This window comes from Cyrtonyx montezumae, unplaced genomic scaffold (genome assembly GCF_038088225.1).
Source record: "Cyrtonyx montezumae isolate F1298 unplaced genomic scaffold, pur_monq_1.0 scaffold_24, whole genome shotgun sequence".
Taxonomy (NCBI): domain Eukaryota; kingdom Metazoa; phylum Chordata; class Aves; order Galliformes; family Odontophoridae; genus Cyrtonyx; species Cyrtonyx montezumae.
The window spans coordinates 8,481,464-8,499,898 of record NW_027071981.1 but is presented as its reverse complement, the minus strand read 5'-3'; the positions used below and the strand labels follow the sequence as shown (position 1 = coordinate 8,499,898).

General features: G+C 37.4%; 1 protein-coding gene across 1 annotated transcript in view; it reads left to right on the top strand.

Moving 5' to 3' along the window:
* Nucleotides 1-18,435, top strand: part of ALK (ALK receptor tyrosine kinase) — a 272,781-nt gene that overhangs the window by 174,283 nt on the left and 80,063 nt on the right. Inside the window, exon 5 of the mRNA XM_065739616.1 lies at nucleotides 5,775-5,902. Within this exon, the coding sequence (XP_065595688.1) occupies nucleotides 5,775-5,902 (128 nt within the window). The remainder of the gene's footprint in view (nucleotides 1-5,774; nucleotides 5,903-18,435) is intronic.

Sequence of the window (18,435 nt, the reverse complement as noted above, 5' to 3'; positions counted from 1 at the left end):
ATAATCACTACGTTTCTTGCTATATATGGGATGTGAAGACTCAAGTCCTAAAGCTTGCTGAAAATTGGTGTTTTGAAACATCTCTTCAGCATGATGAAAGGGCACCCAATGTGTATGAGTATATTGATTGGATTCAAAAACTCTCAGAATCATGAAGACAAATGGGGGGCATGGATGTTTTGGCTTGAGACTCTGCTTAAGAAACCTAGCCCATGTTTTTATGAACTCACTGCTTCTAAGAGAACATCCTAAATTGCACTTTCAATTAGTTGCTGCTTGTGTTACCCAGAGCAGCATGCAATATGGCATTAGAATATTGATTTATATTAAACAGTAATATGTTCCTCCTGGAACTTCATGCTATATGACCAACCAAAACAGTGTCTAGATGATAAATACCTCTTAGAAGTTCAGTTTCCATGAAAACTGAGCTATGCTTCTAAAACTAGGTAACTACATGTGAAATAGAGGGAGGAAAGCACAACTGGCAAACTGAATTACAAATGAAAGTACAAAGGAAGCACTAAGAAGGTTATGTCAGTGAGAAGCAGCTCACCTTGTGCAGGACCACCATGGTCTGTTTTATCACCAAACTCTTTCAGAGCTGTGGAAGTTCTGTTTCTAGCGTCACTTCACTTTCCAGAGTGTAAGTGAGTCTAGTGATGGATACTTGAAAATTCAGACCTTGTACTGTGACCAGTTTCCGTCAGGAGCATTTTTCTGGTTTGGGGAATAATGATACAGCCTTGAAAGAGAAACACCAGGCATAGTCCAGGCTTTCTTTAAGTAACAAACTCTCTGTAATTAACGTATAGTTCTGAGCTTGTCTGAAGTCTAAATATGGTTCTGCAATTCTGAGCTATTCTGTCACTGAAGACAAAAGTGCTCTATGTTTGCCTAAATCTATGATTATTCCAGATTTTAGATATGAACTAACTTCTTTCACCAGTGAAAGTTTTCTTGGGTGGCTCTAGCCTGCTGAAACAAGATTGAGAGTCATCTAAACAATGCATTATAGTTTGTTGCTCTACAGCCTAACACATTACATTACAGTTTTAACCTATGGTCTTATCTATTGCTTGTGGTAGAAAGATCATCATGGCTGTTATGGCTGATGCCATGGTAAAAAACAGGCTTTGTTGCTGAAGGCTGTGGAGATGATAGCTATATGCACAATAACTGATGCATTTGTCCTTGCAGTTGTCAGCTTACCAGTCTGATTCATCACTCTGTACACTGCTTGGAGGTTATGCAGAGGATAACAGGAACAATCTGTTATTCGCTATAATTTTCTTTCGGGAGTGAGGTTTCACAGTCACAGAATGATTAAGGTTGGAAGGTACCTCTGGAATCAACTTCTCCAACTTTGCTGCTCAATGCAGGGTCAGCAGGAGGAGGTTCCCAGAGCCGTATCCAGTCAGGTTTTGAATATGCCCAAGCACAGTGACTCCATAATGTTTCTGAGCATCTTATTCCATTGTTAAATCACCCTTAGATTAAGCAATATTGTTCTTGTCTTTAAATGGGATCTCTTGTATTCCAGTCTGTGCACATCACCTATTGTCCTTTCCTTAGTTATCAATGTCTGGCTCTCTTGATACCCTTCCACAACTTAAAATAATGGATAAAATCTTCTGTGAGCTTTCCCTTCTTCAAGTTAACCAGTCCCAGTTTTCTCAGCCTCTTCTCATAAATTAGATGTGCCAGCACCTTAATCTTCTCTGTGGCTGTTTGCTGAATTTGCTTGGTAAGCTCATGTTTTTCTTGTGATAGAAAGTTCATTTGGTGGAAAGGCATACCTGATGGCTATGTTGAAAAACTGGTTTGGAGCTGAGAATCTTCTTTATCAAATAGTGTTACTGTGCTCTTTCTATCTGTTGTAGTTTCCATGGAAATAAACAGCAGATGTCACATTCAGAGTGACCTACGTAGATCTTGCTATTGCCAGAAAACCTGTATTAAAGGATCTTCAAGTGACTGTTTCTGTTAAATTCAGGATGTTGTAAGGAAAGATGTGTAGATCAAAGTCTATATTCTGCAATGGAAGGACAGCAGAATCGGTTCTTATCTTTGTTTGACCATGGGTATAATGACCATCCAGTAGGTATTTTTAGTGTTCCTAATAAATCTACCAGTTAGTGTCATGTTCAGATTATTTATTTTTGTGTCCACGAAGAAATGGTCTAATACTTGGGAGTTCATTTCATGTGAATCTTTGAATCTCAGGCAGTCTGTTGTAGAAAGTGGTTTGAATATATATATATTTTTTATGAATCTGGACTTGAGTGAATCTCCCTTTTCCAGTCTTGCGTTGCAGTGAAATAAAACACCTGCTTGGCAACAGCTCTGGGAGTTAATAAAGTTTCCGTGGTAAACTATGAGAGGCCTGAGAATTTCAAACTAAAGTTATTGTACCAGTAACTCAGAAAAGCAATTCCTAAAACTCCTGGCACATTTATCCAGAGGGTTAGCAGTAGCACAGAAATGGAAATCATTGTTGAGAGCCGCTGCGTACTTGGAATTAAAATCCATCAGTCTTCTGAAACTGAGGAGAACAATTTTTGTGACACATAGATGCTTCTGTAGTTCATAACAAAAATCGGATGTATGGCTGTTTTCTATCCTATTTGTAGGGAAATTCATATCCTTAATCCTTGTAATATACCTAACTTGGGATGACATCAAAAGAAATAATGCATGCACAGAGAAGCTAGGCATTTAAAACACTTTTGAAGCTATATTTTATTTAATTTCAGTAAAAATGGAGCTAGCCATTTGAATGAGGGGGATTGGAAAGGGGAGGATGCTAAGCATCACCTTCTGAAGATGAAACTTTAAACGCAGAAGATGCAGTGTGAAAGATGAAGATTAATAACACTTAGCAGTCTTGTTTCGCTGTTCTTGCTGTAATTGGAGGGGAGTGGAGAAATAAACCTAATAAAGCACAGGAAAAAAGAAAAGTTCTCAGATATGAGTTGAACAGTTAGCTGTTGTCTGGGCTTTTTTTGCAGCCCTTGCTTGGGACTTTTGTATAGGTCCCTAGCATACCTGTTGGAAGCTTCCTTCCCTGATGGGAATTTTGTCACATTGAACAGGGTGTAGTGACACTGCTGTGTTTCTGCTGAGAAAAATGTCTGCTGCTTCTTGGACAAAGAAAGCTCTACTAGCTATTAGTGCTATAGGGTTAGAGATTTTGTATTGATCATCTCTTGTAGCAGGCACAAATAATTGTTGGTGCAAATGGTGCAGTGAGGGAAGGACAGGGAGAGACATGCACATGTGTGTTATATTGGTTGTTTGGAAGTATGTCTTAATAACATTCAAATTTTGGCATACTTCTGGAGAATGATGTTCCTGCTTGCTATGTGGATTCTGGATAAACTACATTGTTTTCTTCCGAGCTTCTGTTCCAATGGGTTTCTTGCTCCTGCTCAATAAAGTGTTCTTATTTACAGTCACCTCCACGTAGGACAGTAGGAGTTCCTTATTAAGTAAACATTTATGTTTCAAGAGGGTAGTGTGAAATACTAGTTCTATAAATCTAGTTCTAAATCTATACTAGATTTGTTGCTTCTGACCAATATGTCAACCAAGAATAGTCTTCCTCAAAAATGCTCCATATTGAGTCCTTTGTATCAACTTAAGGTTGATACTTAAGTACTCTTAAGTTTTTGTTCTCATCTTAAAATGTACAGCTGAAGTAATAAAGGACTTTTTGTAGTAGGCTTTATAATCACCTGTTCTCTTGTTTATCTGCAGTTACAATATGCTAAAAAGAAATCTTTTTTTTTTTTTTTTGCTTGGAGCTGGGTTTTTTTTTCACATAACAGAAAAGAAAAATGAAGAAGTTGATTAGTAATGAATTGAATGAATTCACAGAGAATTTCTCATCTCTGTGTTTATGGTGAGTGATCAGCAGCAGACAAAACAGCATGATATGGATGATGGACACTATAGCAGCTTCAGCTGTTGGAAGGCATCCTTTCACAAATGGTGTCATTAAGTGTTTTTACTGGCAGCTTGTGCATAGTTTAAAAAAAAAATATATATATATAAATAAATTGTAAATGGGCCAGAGAGTATCATCATAGTAATTTTATTGCTGAAATTTGTCAGATATCTCAAGTTGGAAGGGATGCATAAGGACTGAGTCCAACTGGCTCCACACAGCACCACCCAAACCCTACAGCTGAGAGTACTGTCCCAGTGCTCCCTGAGCTCCAATATCAGGGTGATGCCCACTGCCCTGGGCAGCCTGTGCTGTGCCCACCACCAGACCCTCACCCCCAGATCCATTTCTGCAGGGAGGCTCTCCAGCTGCTCTCATCCCCCAGTATGTACATATATCCAGGGTTACCCCATCCCAGGTACAGAGTCCAGCACTGCTCCTTTTACACTTGTGCACTTGGTGACTGTGCAGCTTTCTGATGTGTCTAGCTCTTTTTGAAAGACCTCCCCATAATTAAGGGAGTCAACAGTTCCTCCCAATTCACGTATCATCTGTAAATTTACCTAGTAGACACTTCAGATGTCCAGATCACTTATAGAAACACTGAAGAGAACTGGCTCTAAAAAGAAGCTGTGGGGAACCTCACTAGTGCCTGGTCACCAATGTGGTGTAACCCCATTTAATGTAACTCTTTGAGTACATCCCCTCACCAGTTGTATGCCAATTCCATCAAAGCTTTTCTAAAATCTTGAACAATTACATCTGTCTTTCCTTGGTCAACTAAATGGATAACCCTGTCATAAAAGCAGATCAAGTTTGTTGAACAGGACTTTCCCCTTCATTAACCCATGTTGGCTGTGACCTTTGACTGCAATGTCTTTGAGGTGTTTTCAAATAACTCCTAGAATAATCTTGTCCTTAGCATTGCCAGGCACTGAAGTGAGACTGACAGTCAGATGAGAGTTATAGCACATTCAGGAAAAGGCAGATACTTATGTTTTTACTACCTGTATTTAAATGTGTCTGGCTGGACATAAGAGTAGTTAGAAGTTAAATCAGAGATGATGTGTATGCACTGGTAACCAAGCATCTAGGTGCCATTCTTGTGTTAGCTGGCAAGATGTCTCAGATGGAGCTGCAGGATCAGCTGTGATTAGACAGTAGAGAGTGGACGTTAAAGAAAACAAGGTCATGTAGACCTTCTGTTCTCATTTGCTTATGGCAACTGTTGAAAATTATTGATCTCCAGAGTTGTGAATCCTTTCCATTTCCTTGTGCTTGGTAGGGCTTTTGTTTGTTTCTGAAGGAAAAAAAAAGTGTCAAGGAGGAATGGTATTGTTTGGTTGTTGTGCTGTCGTATGTTACCTGAACCAGCAGTACAGTGCAAGCCTTTGAAACTGACTCATTTCCTGAGTCTGGCTGTAACTGCCTTTGCCAGCAAGGAGGAGGGGGAATGATACTTACAGAGGGCATGCATGTGTGCTACAGATTTCACAGCTTGTTTTGCAATGAAAATGAAGCTTCCTTGAAGCAGCAGGCTGACATTTGCAAGAGGTCCAGGAGCAAAGTGTGGCAGAAGAGCTACTATTTAGCTGGGGTTTCCACACTGAGCTCTCTGGAAATCTTGGTGCTTAGAAGCTTGGTTTTGCAAAATCCTTGGGAAGGGAAGTCCTTTACTGAGGAGCACCATGAGAGAATGCTGGTGGGGCTATAGTATGTCCAGCTATATGTGGAGCTGCTTCTCTGGAGGCTTTGGCCTTTGTAAAGTAGCCTTTCTTATCAGTCTTCTCCTTTGTTGTTTCCTCTTGCTGTATGATGAGAGCAGATGGGTGCTGCTTCAAAGAAGAGTTGGACGTATAGAGAAACCATTTCGGATCTCATTGGAGTACATTGCTAATGGGAACAAGAGTATAGCAGCTGTGGATTCCTTTGCAATGAAGAACTGCAGTACAGGTAATGTACCTTATTTTATTTTTTCTGTCTTACAGTGTTTTTATGCATTTTTGGAGAGGAGTATGATTTCTGGCTGTTGAAGAACCTTCACAGAATTAAAGTTTCTCATCAGACATTTAAACAGAAAGTAGGATGCCTTCCAGGGAATCATTTTGTTAATGCTCTGTTAGAAGTTTTTAAACTTTTGAAAGAACCACGATATTTTTTCCCTATTTTGGAAAGAATTTCTTGGGAAATTCCATTTTGGAAAAAAGCAGATCACTACTCTTCCTGGCTTGCAAGATACATATCCTGACAACTTCACTTTCTGCAGCAGAAGATAGAACAGATGAGTGGTGCCTAGAAAGATATTGCAAGTCATCTTTTGACTGTTCCTGGTAATAATTTGAGTCTTTTTTTTTTTTTTTAAACAACTATCATGAACTTGGTTTTATAAAATGCATGCTTCTTTGGGAACGTTCCAAAGCTGTTATTGCAAATTATATATTGTTATACCCCTAAAATAGCTCAATACAGTGCATGATATTTTAGTAATGGACAACCTTAATGGGAGTTACCTTTTTTAAATACAAGCTTAGTTATCAATTTAAGTATGTAAATTTAGTGCTTTGTGTCAGAAGCACCTGCATTTTAGTTCTGCTATCTTTATGGAGCTTTGTGAATCACACTGAAATCTTTAGGTGGCATGTCAGTGAAGAATGTTATTACTTCTAGCACTTAACACATTACCTTTTGTCATTTTTATTTACTTGGAATGCTGCAGAGCTACATGTCCTCTTTTTCAGCCTCCTAGAGCAGGGCGACTTGTTGGAGAGTATATGTGGTTTTCGTTATTTACATTGCTTTTCACAAATGCAGGCTGTATTAAGATGTTTACTGCACGGTCCATACATAAAAATGATCTCTACACTCCAACAGTGAATGGCTTGACCTTGTGTTGAAAGTGCAAGGCATATTCAGATAGAATGTGCCTGCTTTTCTACTTACATACAGAACACATCTTGATATCTCTGTGAGGATGAAAATAAAGTGGTTCAACTCTGCAAAACAAAGTAAATAGTACAGAAATCATTGAAATCCATAGTGCTTGGGAATATGTTGCAATGAGCTATGGGAGATGTTCAGCTGCTGTGAAGGTACATGGAGTTCTCTCTTGGGAATACCTGCAGGAGAGCCATCAATGATGGTTAGGTGAAGAACAGGCACTGTTTGCTGAGTGAAAGATTAATCTTTTAGTGAGACGTTTGTTAGAAGCTCATATCAATATTGGAAGCATAGAATTACAAAGTAGTTTAGTTTGGAAAAATCATCTAGTTCTAAATCCCTGCCATGGGCTGGTGTCATGGTTTAAACCAGCAGGTGGCTAAACAGATTCTCCCCCCCCCATTCCCATTGGGGAAGTAGGACTCGTGGATTGAGATAAAAGCTATTTACTAAGACAGAGAAAAGGAAAAGAATAATTGTTATCACAAATACGTATGAATCTATGTAAAAGTGATGCTCAAGCAATTGCTCACCAACCACCATCAGAGGCCCAGCTAGTTCCCAAACAGCAGAAGAGAGGGAGAACTTCTACCCCCTCCAAAACTTTGCTTCTGCGTGATGTCACATGGGATGGAATATTCCTTTGGCCAGTTTAAGTCAGCTGTCTTGATTTTGTCCACCCTGAGTTCCTTGCCCTGCCACCCTCCCAACCCCTCACTAATAGGAACTGTGAAACTGGGATGGCCTTGGCTCTGTACAGTACTGCTCAGTAACAGCTAGAAATATCAGTGTGCTATCAACATTATTTTTCTCCTAAAACCAAAATATAACATCTTAAAAGGTGCTATGAATTAAAACAACCCTGTCCCAGCTTGAAACTAAGACTAAGGTCTGGTTTGGAAAGACAATCTAGTTCCAAATCCCTGCCAAGGGCTGGGATACCTTCTGCTGTATCAGGTTGCTCAAAGCCCCTTTCAGTATGTCCTAGAACACTTCCAGGAATGGGGCATTTCCTCTGGGGAACCTGGTACAATGCCTCATCACCTCACAGTGAACAATTTCTTCCAAATATCTAAACCTACTTTGTTTTATTTTAAAACCATTACCCTTTATCCTGCTACTACACTCAGTTTTTCCTGTAGGTCCACTTTAAGTACTGGAAGGCATTCATAAGGGCTCCTTGGAACCTTCTCTAGAGTAAATACATCCAACTCTCTCAGCCTGTTTTCATAGGAGAGATGCTGCAGCCCTCTGAGAGCTGAACTCAGTGCTCCAGGTGGATTCTTAGAAGAGCAGAGTAGAGGGAGAGAATCTCTGCCCTTAGATCAACTAGCTACACTTTAGATGCAGCCCAGCATATAATTGACTTTCTGGGCTGCAAGAGCATTTTGTCAGCTCATGTTCAGTTTTTTCTTCTATCACTACCCTCCAAATCTTTCTCTGCAGGAGAAGAAGCAGTTCTGAAGATGACAGAATTCAGTTGCTGAGGCACAGTTAAAGTGTATTGTGAGCACAGAAGGACCAAATGTCCTTTTTTATCTATTTTTTTATCTTTTTGTATCAGTTGGCTATTCTTCTACTCTGTTTACAGTACAAGGTATACAAATAATACCACCAGGGAATAAACACACATTCTTTTTCAGTTAGCTGAAACTGTTAATTGTTTTGCAAACTTATTAGGTATGTGGTACTGTGCATACTTATTAGAAAGGAAGTAGTAATGGGCAAGCAAGGTAGCACCTGAGGCTTGGAAAATGGGGAAAGCGACATGAAAAGATTCATCTACATCTTATTTTTCTTCCTCTGTTAGAGGCCTCTAGGCAGTTTAGATAATAGGCTAACTTAATGCAACCAAAGAGTCAAAAACAGACATGAATTTGGGAAAGAGACATCTGAGAAACAGTATACCCCTTCAGCCTGATTTTACTCAGCCTTTTAAAAGACCTTGTACACAGTTTAAAAACAAATTAAGGGGCATCATCTTAGGAAATTAGGCTGCTATTTCCGTGGTTGAATATGGACTTGAATCTAAATTAGGTGCTAATAGGAGTGTGAATAAGCTGTGGACCTGGGGTTGGAGTTAGGTTTAGAACATAGAGAATTCCATATTGTGAATTCTTTAATCATGGAAGAAATGAGATTTTTGCATCTGAAGTCAGAAAATAGAAGTATATTTGGAATGAAAATTCACGAACTAAAATTCTGGTGCTGATGCTGAAGGCTTCTATAATTCTATATTAAAAAATTCAAGATTGAAGTCTCACCTAGCTAAAAAACATTGATTAGAAATAGACTTCTATCTTATTTTCTGTGCTTCCCTTTTTCATTCAACAGATTAGAAAATCTAACTGATTTGTTACTTGAATATCTTCACGTTATCCAATTCCTATTATATAATCAGTCTTGATCAGGTTAGGCTAATAGGAAAAATGAAAACCCATACAAATTGAGAGATGTTATTCCATTGTTTCTTTAATGCTCAGGATGAGCAGTAACTGTGTTTGGTGCATCTCCTTACCATTGCCATACGTCACCACCACTATTATTCTCATGCACTTGATCAGGCTTTTGGGCTTTTTAACACCTTACATGGATTTGTGATTTAAATACTTGGTTGGGTTTTTTTAATCATTTATTTATTTATTTTAAAAGAAAGTTTTCCTGAGGCATGGAATTAGATTCTGATTAGAAAGCTCCTATTGTCAATAAAAATGCTGCTTGGAATTGTACAGGTTTGGGATCAGGCCAGTTAACAGATAGCATTGCCCATGATCCTACATCCAATTGACTTTCAATTACTGTCTTAATTGTGAAGCATATTGTGCTTGATAGTGTCTAAAACCTGATTGTCTAGTTTTCTTTCTTACAACTTACTATTTAAGTAAGTGCAGTAACCCCTTAAAGGGGAAAAGAAAATCAGTGAAAAAATATACCTGTTCAATGTAAATTACAAATTTGTTCCTTACACAGGTTAAGTAATTGGTACAGTGGCATTTGATAGTTGATGGTAATTTCTAGTAATAAAAATAGAGCTAATTTCCTAAGTAATGTATCGACTTACTAATGATAATTAATGGATTTCTTTCTATTTTTATTGCCATTGTAAATTAATTAGTTTGCTAACTTATTTCCAAAAATCTGAACTAAAAGTACTTAATAGTAAGCACAGTAAATTACAAGACAGTGTTTTACTTAGCAGCATTTGATTTACCAGTTCTAAGTAACTTTTTAAGTAAGGAGCATGAAGTTCAAATGCTTCTAAAACACGTTAAAGGTTTAATGATGCTCTGAGGCTGTTAAAGTAGTTATTTCTGGCACTCACCATGTCCAAGAGAAAGCACTTAGATTTCAGGTCTTCAAGCTTAGTAGGCAACATAAAAAACGTTATTTATTTTGAAGTGGGGAGAGAATGTGTGTTGCTGATTTCTTAGGTTAGTGCTTCTGTCCATTCAGCAATAGCTTTTTCAAGAGATACTAAAAGTAGATAGAAATACACTCATTACCTTCAGAGCAGGTAAGTAGTTCTGTAATGATCCTGTAGCTGTAATACTCATGCTAATTTCTAAAAGTTGAAGTTAAGGTTATACTAAAAGCAAAAGCATTGAGCCAAAACAAAGTAATTGTCAAAAGAGAGAAGTTTTGAAGACCTAAGGGTGTTTTTACTTGGAAAAGGAATAGTGAGGAAAGAGTAAAGCATGCAGGGTTGAAACATGTATGAAGAACTATAGGCAACTGCCAAATAGAATTTTTCATGATTCCTTCTGATAAACAATCTAGCAACAGACTTATGAATTGACTTAGGAAATCAATAAGGTTGCTTATTTTTTTCCAAACAAGATTGCTTACGTATCTAAATCATTATTAAAATTAATTATGAATTTCTGTATTTATACAGTAACTGAATATTTATCATTTTCTCATGTATACTTGCTTTCTGCATTTTGTCTTATAAATTAATTAACTGTCAGTGTGCTGTGGTTAGCTGCACTCAGTGAGTCTTTTTAAAATGAGTTCTTGATGCTTTTCACTGGAATACTACCTAGAAAAGTTAACCTCTTCTAGGCCAATGAAGTAGCATCATGGAATCATTGGGTATGAAGAAGACTTGCAAAATTGTCAAGTGCACCCCTTATACTGACATACTATGTCCCATTGCTAAACCATTCTTGTCGTGACATGAAGATGTTAATAATTCATATTTCTGTATAGTTTTTAAATAAATAAATCTCACTACAAATTGTAAGATGTTTGCAGAAAGTTTATGAGACAACTAAATTATGAGTTATCATTTGATTAACTGTAATTACAGGATCCATACTTTCAAGGGGAATCCAACATGTAATTTTCTTTGGTTTGGACTTCCACCACTGCTCAGAACAGTAAACAAAACAATTAGCACAATGGGTCGATTGTTACAAAAACTGAACAGTAGACCTTAACAAAAGTTAGCATTTCATTTCAGAAGTAATTGTCTCTATTTGAGGCTCAAGACCAACATTTATCATGATGGCCAATGTGTCCTTATCAGTTACATGGGTAGTGCAATTGAGTGCACCCTCAGTATGTTTGCTGATGATACCAAGCTGGGATTTAATGTCCCTTCCAGTGCGAGCCATTCTACGATTCTGTGATTCCATAACAAGACCTACCCAGGTCATTTTTGTGAAACTGGAGAGTTGCCTTTGATGTTAATTGCCACAGTTAAGGAACTCAGCAAGACAGAGAATAGATCCAGAGTAAATTGAAGTCAATGGGTATTATTCTATGTTTTTGACTTAAATCCTGAGTATTCCTCAATTGTTAAAGAAAGAAATAGAAATAAAAATCAAGCAGATTAGCAAGGCCACTCCAAGAAAAACGCAGCTGCTCATGTAGACTGACTGAGCTTGTTTTCCTTTGGATCTAATATTACTAAGTACACATTTGGAAAAGATTTACTAGAATGAAAATATTTGTCTACAAGTGCATTGGCAACCACCTTCCTCCCCATTCACCTCCCCATAAAGGAGATTATTTTGACCTCAGACTGTGTACAAAACCATGTCTAGCCTGGTAGCATTTTAATCCTTTAGGGATCTCATGTTGGAGGAAAAAAAGCGCTTTACAGATGAGTTCAGTGCTGTAGTGTAGTTAAATCATTTAAAGTTAATTCAAAATGATAATTATTTCACTTGTGGTTTTGTGCCCGTTTAAGTAAAACAGATTGAAGCACTTGTTATGGGCCTCATCTTTGTTTTCATTTTATATTTTCATCTTTTTGTAATTCAGTTATAGTATCTAGGAATAAAAAATTAATCAATTTAAGTCTCTCTCTGCCTTTTCTAGGTGCAATATTAACTCTAGTAGTAGAGTAGCTTCTGACAGTAATGAATTAATGATCATGCATTTCTGTTGCTGTCTGTGAGTACCTACTTATTGTAGAACCACGTTTAGACAGTTATGATTATGCTAAGTAATTTAATATATTTAAAACATCAGTTTACTGGCCAAAGAGAGGAGAGATGAACCTGAATATCTAAAGGATATTATTTTCATAGATCTGTCATAACATCATGTTTGTGAATGAGACCTAGGGTTCTGTTGTTTTACTCAGTAATCTGATCATATATTTATTTTTCCAAGATGAATAAGAAGGTGTAAAGAAATGTCATATAACAGGTATTTAAAATCAGTGTGCTCATATAAAAGGTCAGAAGGCTGGAATCTGCCTCAGAAAGACTGAACGTGAGTGTTTCTCATACGAAGTTACAGTCTTAGACAGAGTGGGCAGGTTCCACTAATTCAAAATGTTGAGTGTTTTGAGTTAAGAAACAAATTTGAGAAATCTAAACCTGCAAAATTCAGATAATTAATTATGCAAAGAGAAGGGCCTATTCTTATGAGGTACTGGGAACTGCTTGAGAGATGCTGTAAATCCATCAGTTCCTCCTGCAAATGTTGTCAGTTGTGGGTACTAAGTACTTTTTAACACCTTGAAGAATTGGCCAATACATTATCTTTTTAATGATGTATATGATTTTTATCCTGACCTTCTCCCTTAATTAAGGCTTATTTCAACAGAGGAGCCATTGATTCAGTGAATGAAAATGAACTCTGTAATCTGCTTTCCCCAAATTGAACTTATTTTTATTACTATTAATTGCTGCCACTTAGTTCTTGTGATGTTTTAATTGCTTGGATTTATTGAAACAATCATAGGATTCACAATACTCGCCTGAGAAATGAGGACTATTATGATTTATGGATGACCCGGTGATTTTAAACCAGTGTTACTCCAGGTTCAAAGATTTCTGTGAGCCAATCTATTGTGTAAGTAAATTATAGTCTATTTCTGCCATTCTCTTTTTAATATAAACTACTGTATTTTCAAAGAACTGCTAGGTTGTAACAGAGGGTATACAGAACATTGATTTTGTTTAAAATTAAGGTTAGGTTTGCATAAAGTTTTGTTTGATCGCTCATCCAGCACATGCTCTCTCCATTAAATTCATTTTTCTCCAATTTAGTGACAAGGATATCGAGTTGGACAGTATCAAATGCTTTGCACAAATGCAGGTAGATGACATCAGTTGCTCTTTCTTTATCCACTGTTGCTGTTACCCCATCATAAAAGACCACCAAATTTGTCAGGCACAATTTGCCCATGGTGAAGCCATCTTGGTTACCATTAGTCACCTCATCCTTAATTTTCCTCGTGCATCCAGGAGCATGTGCTCCATGATCATGCTGGGCACAGAGGGTGAGATTGTCTGGCCTGTAGTTTCCTGGATCTTCTAAGGAAGGTTGTAGTTTGTTCGGGATGCTTGAAGATGGGCTACACAACTTGATTCATGTTAGTGGAGAATTACAGTGTTCTTTGAGATGATCAGCAGCAGGTATGTTGTCAGGCAGGAAAAACTGGTCTAAATGGTGGAAATAATTAAAGGTTTGACCATTTCTGAAGTGATTGGGAAAAACAATCCAATTAATTAGTAGAGCAGTCAAATAATCAGATAGTTAACCAGACTGAACTAAATAGATGAATAATATGTTGAACAGGGAAAGCAACCAGGTGAGACTGAGGGAGATTCTGTGAACTGTGAAAATTTATTAATGCAAAAAGAAATCAACATTTAAAATGATTAAATGCAGAGATAAATGCATAGGGTGCTCAGGTGGGAGTTAGTTTTTCTATGGCTCACCAGATGCTGAAAAGCATTGGTGAGCAAAATTATTTTTGGAAGATGAAGAACAAGAATGAGAAGATGATGGGACAAGGAGAAAAGGTTGTGTGCAACCAGACTGTAGAAGACAAGATCATGTCAGCAGTAAGAGTCCTGTTTTTTTGTTGTTGTTTGTTTGTTTGTTTGTTTTTTAAGGTTTATGGGGTATCACATGCCAGTGCTGAATTCTGAGGTATCACTGCTCTGCAGTGGTGCAGTGCACATAGAATCAAAGTGCAGGATAACTCCTTTCGGTACTACAATGAAATGTTCTTTAAATTTCATCTGTGGGCACTTCTACACCTCAGGGCTTATCTTCTGAAGTATTTGTATTCAGCTTGTTTTCTCTGTCTACAAGGACTCACTGCTTATCTGCTCCAGTCTTGTTATAAAAGCTTACCTGGCTCTTCTCTTTTCTTGTTCCAAACCTTTCTCTTTCTGCCTCAGGGAGTCCTGCCTGCTTTGTGCAGCTATTCTATTTCTGCATGGGTTACTTCAACCAGCTTTCTTAACAAACCATTTGCTGTGTCAAGTCACAGAGACATTATTTAATAATTTGAGGCTGTATCTAGTGTGGTAGAGATGTGACACTGGTGCTAGCAGTGATTGATTCAGTGAAGCAGGCACTCTGTGTTAGAACAACTGAAGCTAAAAAGCCCCATCCTTGTAATTCCAAATCACATTCATAATATGTAATGAGAAATGTCAGCTGACAAAAAAAAAAATAGATACAACAGGTGATTATTTTTCTTGAAAATTTAACAATCTGCAACTGGGAACTGAAGTTTTCTGAAGAGGACTGTGTGCCCCTTCAACAAAGGAGATTTCTTTATGCCGTATTTCAAAACTCGCAACCAGGAGCTGCACATCAGAATCTGGGTCAGTTCATTAAATTCATGCGTTGTGATTCTTTTGCTTTGAAGTAATGGAAAAAGTTGGGGAAAGAGAGAACCTTCAAAAGCTGCCAAGTGACTTAGGAGCACAAATTAATGGGAACTATGCTCCTTAGTTCCCCAGGAGCCTTCAAAAATCCCATCATTACTGAATTGCACTGAGGCATGCCTTCCACCTGTGAGGATGAGAAAGGGAAGACTATACACTGTGGAGACAGTTTTAAGGAGTATCTCTGTAAATGAAGCATACATTGCTTTTATGAATTGAGCCTTTGAAAGCCCTGGTACTAAGGCATATTGATACAGAGGTCACACACAGATGGCAAGATCTTAAATTACCAGTTAGGTTTTATTACATAAAAGAGATTTGAAGAACACTTCCCCTCTTGCTTTAAATAAGTGCCAACTGAAGTGCAGAAGTTTTGTACCACTGGGAGGTTGCAAGCACTTAAACAAGTCAGCTGGATTCTGGGTCTCATTCCAGAATGAAGTGTATTATCTATGGGGCATGACTGATGGGAGTAGCAGCAAATCTGTAAGCAAAACAAGAGGTTTGGAAATGTCTTCCAGATGTACAAGGAAATATAATTTAGTCAGCTCTTACAGAAAGATTTGTCATGTTGTTCCAAAAATGAATAAGAGTTGGATTTTTAATTTTACAAAAATCTGAACAAAGCAACTATTCTGATACCTTACAACTTTGAAGGTGTGAGGAAATTGATCCATTTTTGTGAGATAATAGGTTGTGGCATACTGGATTTTAAGCAGTTTTGATTGATTTTCGTTGGCTACAATCTGAGGTAGATGATTTTGCATGGATTACAGCTCTGAATATTCTGTGCACTTAAGCCTAAATTGTCAACTGAGTACTGAATTTTTAAGATGACATTTGGAGCTGTAAGCAACACCTGCATAACTTTATCATGGTGGTATATGGTACAAAGAAGAATGATATACAATCAAATAAGTTTTGATATTCCTATAATACTATCAGTGTGTTAACTTATAGAATGTACTATTGACTCATTAAGTATTTCATGCAATAATAGTGTATTTATGAAAAAAATGTTAATACTAAAGAAAAAAAATGAAGAAAGAGCAATCACTTTCTGTTCAGAAACACTAAATGTAAAGTTTTGGCAATGGTATTTCCTCTTCAGGCACTTTTATGGTATACATCAGTAACAAAACAGAAGTGTCAAGAATGTCTAAAGAAATGCCAAGTGGCTTAGGCAGCTAACTACCTGAAGTATTTATTGCATGTAAACTATTTCACAAAGTAAAGAAAGCGACGTGAGTAACTCTGAAGTTATGTGGGTAGATCTGCTAGTGAAAGTTGTAGAGATTGCTTGGTGGTCATTATTGGAGCTTTGATTGCATTGCTTGAAGGTCTGCACCTCTGTATTTATCATAGCTTTTGGGGAAAAGGAGAAACCTAAGAGATTTTGTAGGAACAACACTGTTTTGGATTTCAGTCTTGTTGTTATTGCTTGTTTCTTCACAGCCAGTGCAAGAGTTTGCTTTATATTATAGCTATTTTTTTGTTGTTGTTGTTGCTGTTGGTAAAGGAGGCTAGAGCTGGTGCTTAGTATTTGTAGTTATACATATCCCTGTAAAGTTACAGTTTTATAAAGTTAGATTGCTAAGTAAGTTTTGTACAAAGTGTATTTTCTAAAAGTATAGATTGCAACTAATCAAGATGAATGAGAAATCCAAAATTAATAGTTCCTGTGGCATGTTATAAATACGTTCTACTTGAATACATGTTTAATCTGCTGTTCTTTGCTCTGAGTGCTTTACTTGTGGTTCTCCCCACTTAGACTGTTTGCCTTCAGTTTTCCTCTAATTTTATCTTAACAGCATCTCCAACTTGCTCTGCTCCCAAGTGAAATCAAGCAGTTTCTCTCATTTGAGCAAGCCTATTCCTTTATTTTTCCCTTCAGTCATAAAACATTCCTGCCTATCTAATCTCATCATGCAACTGTTAGGTCAATTATTACTCCATTATAAAGTGTACACTATAGAATGTAGTCTTCATCTTATTTGTTGATTTGTAGAATGTTATCGAGTTGGTGACTTCATGTAGCTCACCACAAATTGTAATAAATGTGCTTTTACTTGCTTCTTCTGTTACTAGCAGTTCCAGTCAACAGCAGTGTCTTAAGAGTAATAGCAGCCAGAACATTATGTAGTTCTTATTATTTCTCAGCATTTCAAGTAAATAGTGCGTTCCTTTTCTGTACCAGCAGGGTAGTTATCATGTCATGACCAGACAGGATACCACCAAATCAAAGTCAGTTTTGCAAATTTACTTTTCTTACACTGTAACCCTACAGTGATACTGTTCTGCCAATACTATAGAGGAGTTTGTTACTTCTCCTTATATTCTCTTGCTATGCCTTCTCAGACCAATACTCTCAGGTGTCTCCATCTGTGCATTACACTGAGATTGTGAATACCTTAGTGCAAATAGAAAGGCAAGTTGCAATAAATGAGTAAAGATGAGCATAGCCCTTTGGCAAGAGACACAGTGGGTGAGTAGTAAATTAGTCAACACCTGAGATGGAATTAGATGGGTAGAAATGGAAGCTACTTTAAATAGCGCTTCCATCAGTCTTAAAAATGAGAGAGAAGTAGCGAACAGAATCAGGACATTAGTAGCAATAACAATAACCAACAATTTACTGGAGCATCTGTTTAAATAGAAGTACTCGGCTGATGAAGTAGGAAAGAGTAGCCTTGCTGTCTGCTTTGAGTTTTTAGTTAATGCTAGGCACTGCTTAAGCTGTAACTGTGTTGCTATAATTGAGAACTGTCACTGGGGACTCCTCTTCAGAAAATTGCACTCATTTTGAAAGTTACTCGGGCAGAGAGGCTGGTCACGTCAGAGCTTCACTGTATGTCTGAAGAATCTTACTGTGCTTGTGTGAGTTTTATCCAGTGCCAAGTGTTTGTAAAGAGTGCATAGGAAAAGCAATGAATTTGTTCCCTTGTTTTTTTTTTTTTTGTTTGTTGGTTTGTTTGTTTGTTTTTAATCTAAATTTTGTTGACGATGACTACTTTGAACAAAGGCCAGAAAATATTTTCAGAGGCCAGAAAGTGCTCTCTTTAACTCCAGTTGCAATGCTTATTCCCAAGCAGTTCAGCATCATTTTCAGTCTAGGCCATAACTGTATGGTCAGGGAGTAAAGTTTGTGTGATAAACCAGTCATCAAATTCACAACATCACAGGATTCAATCTCCTTATGCAAGATTTAGTTCAGGCATTTGGCTGCTTTGTTGTATTATGTTAGACAAGATGGTGTTCATCTTTTTTGACTTCAGCTATCTGAAAGTTAGGTGTCATCTCAAAGCTAGTCTCTTGGGTCCATCTATAATCAACAGTGAGAAAAAGAGGCACTTCAGAGAGCAATTCATTCTACCTTTAGCATCATAGCATCATCAGTGTCAGAAA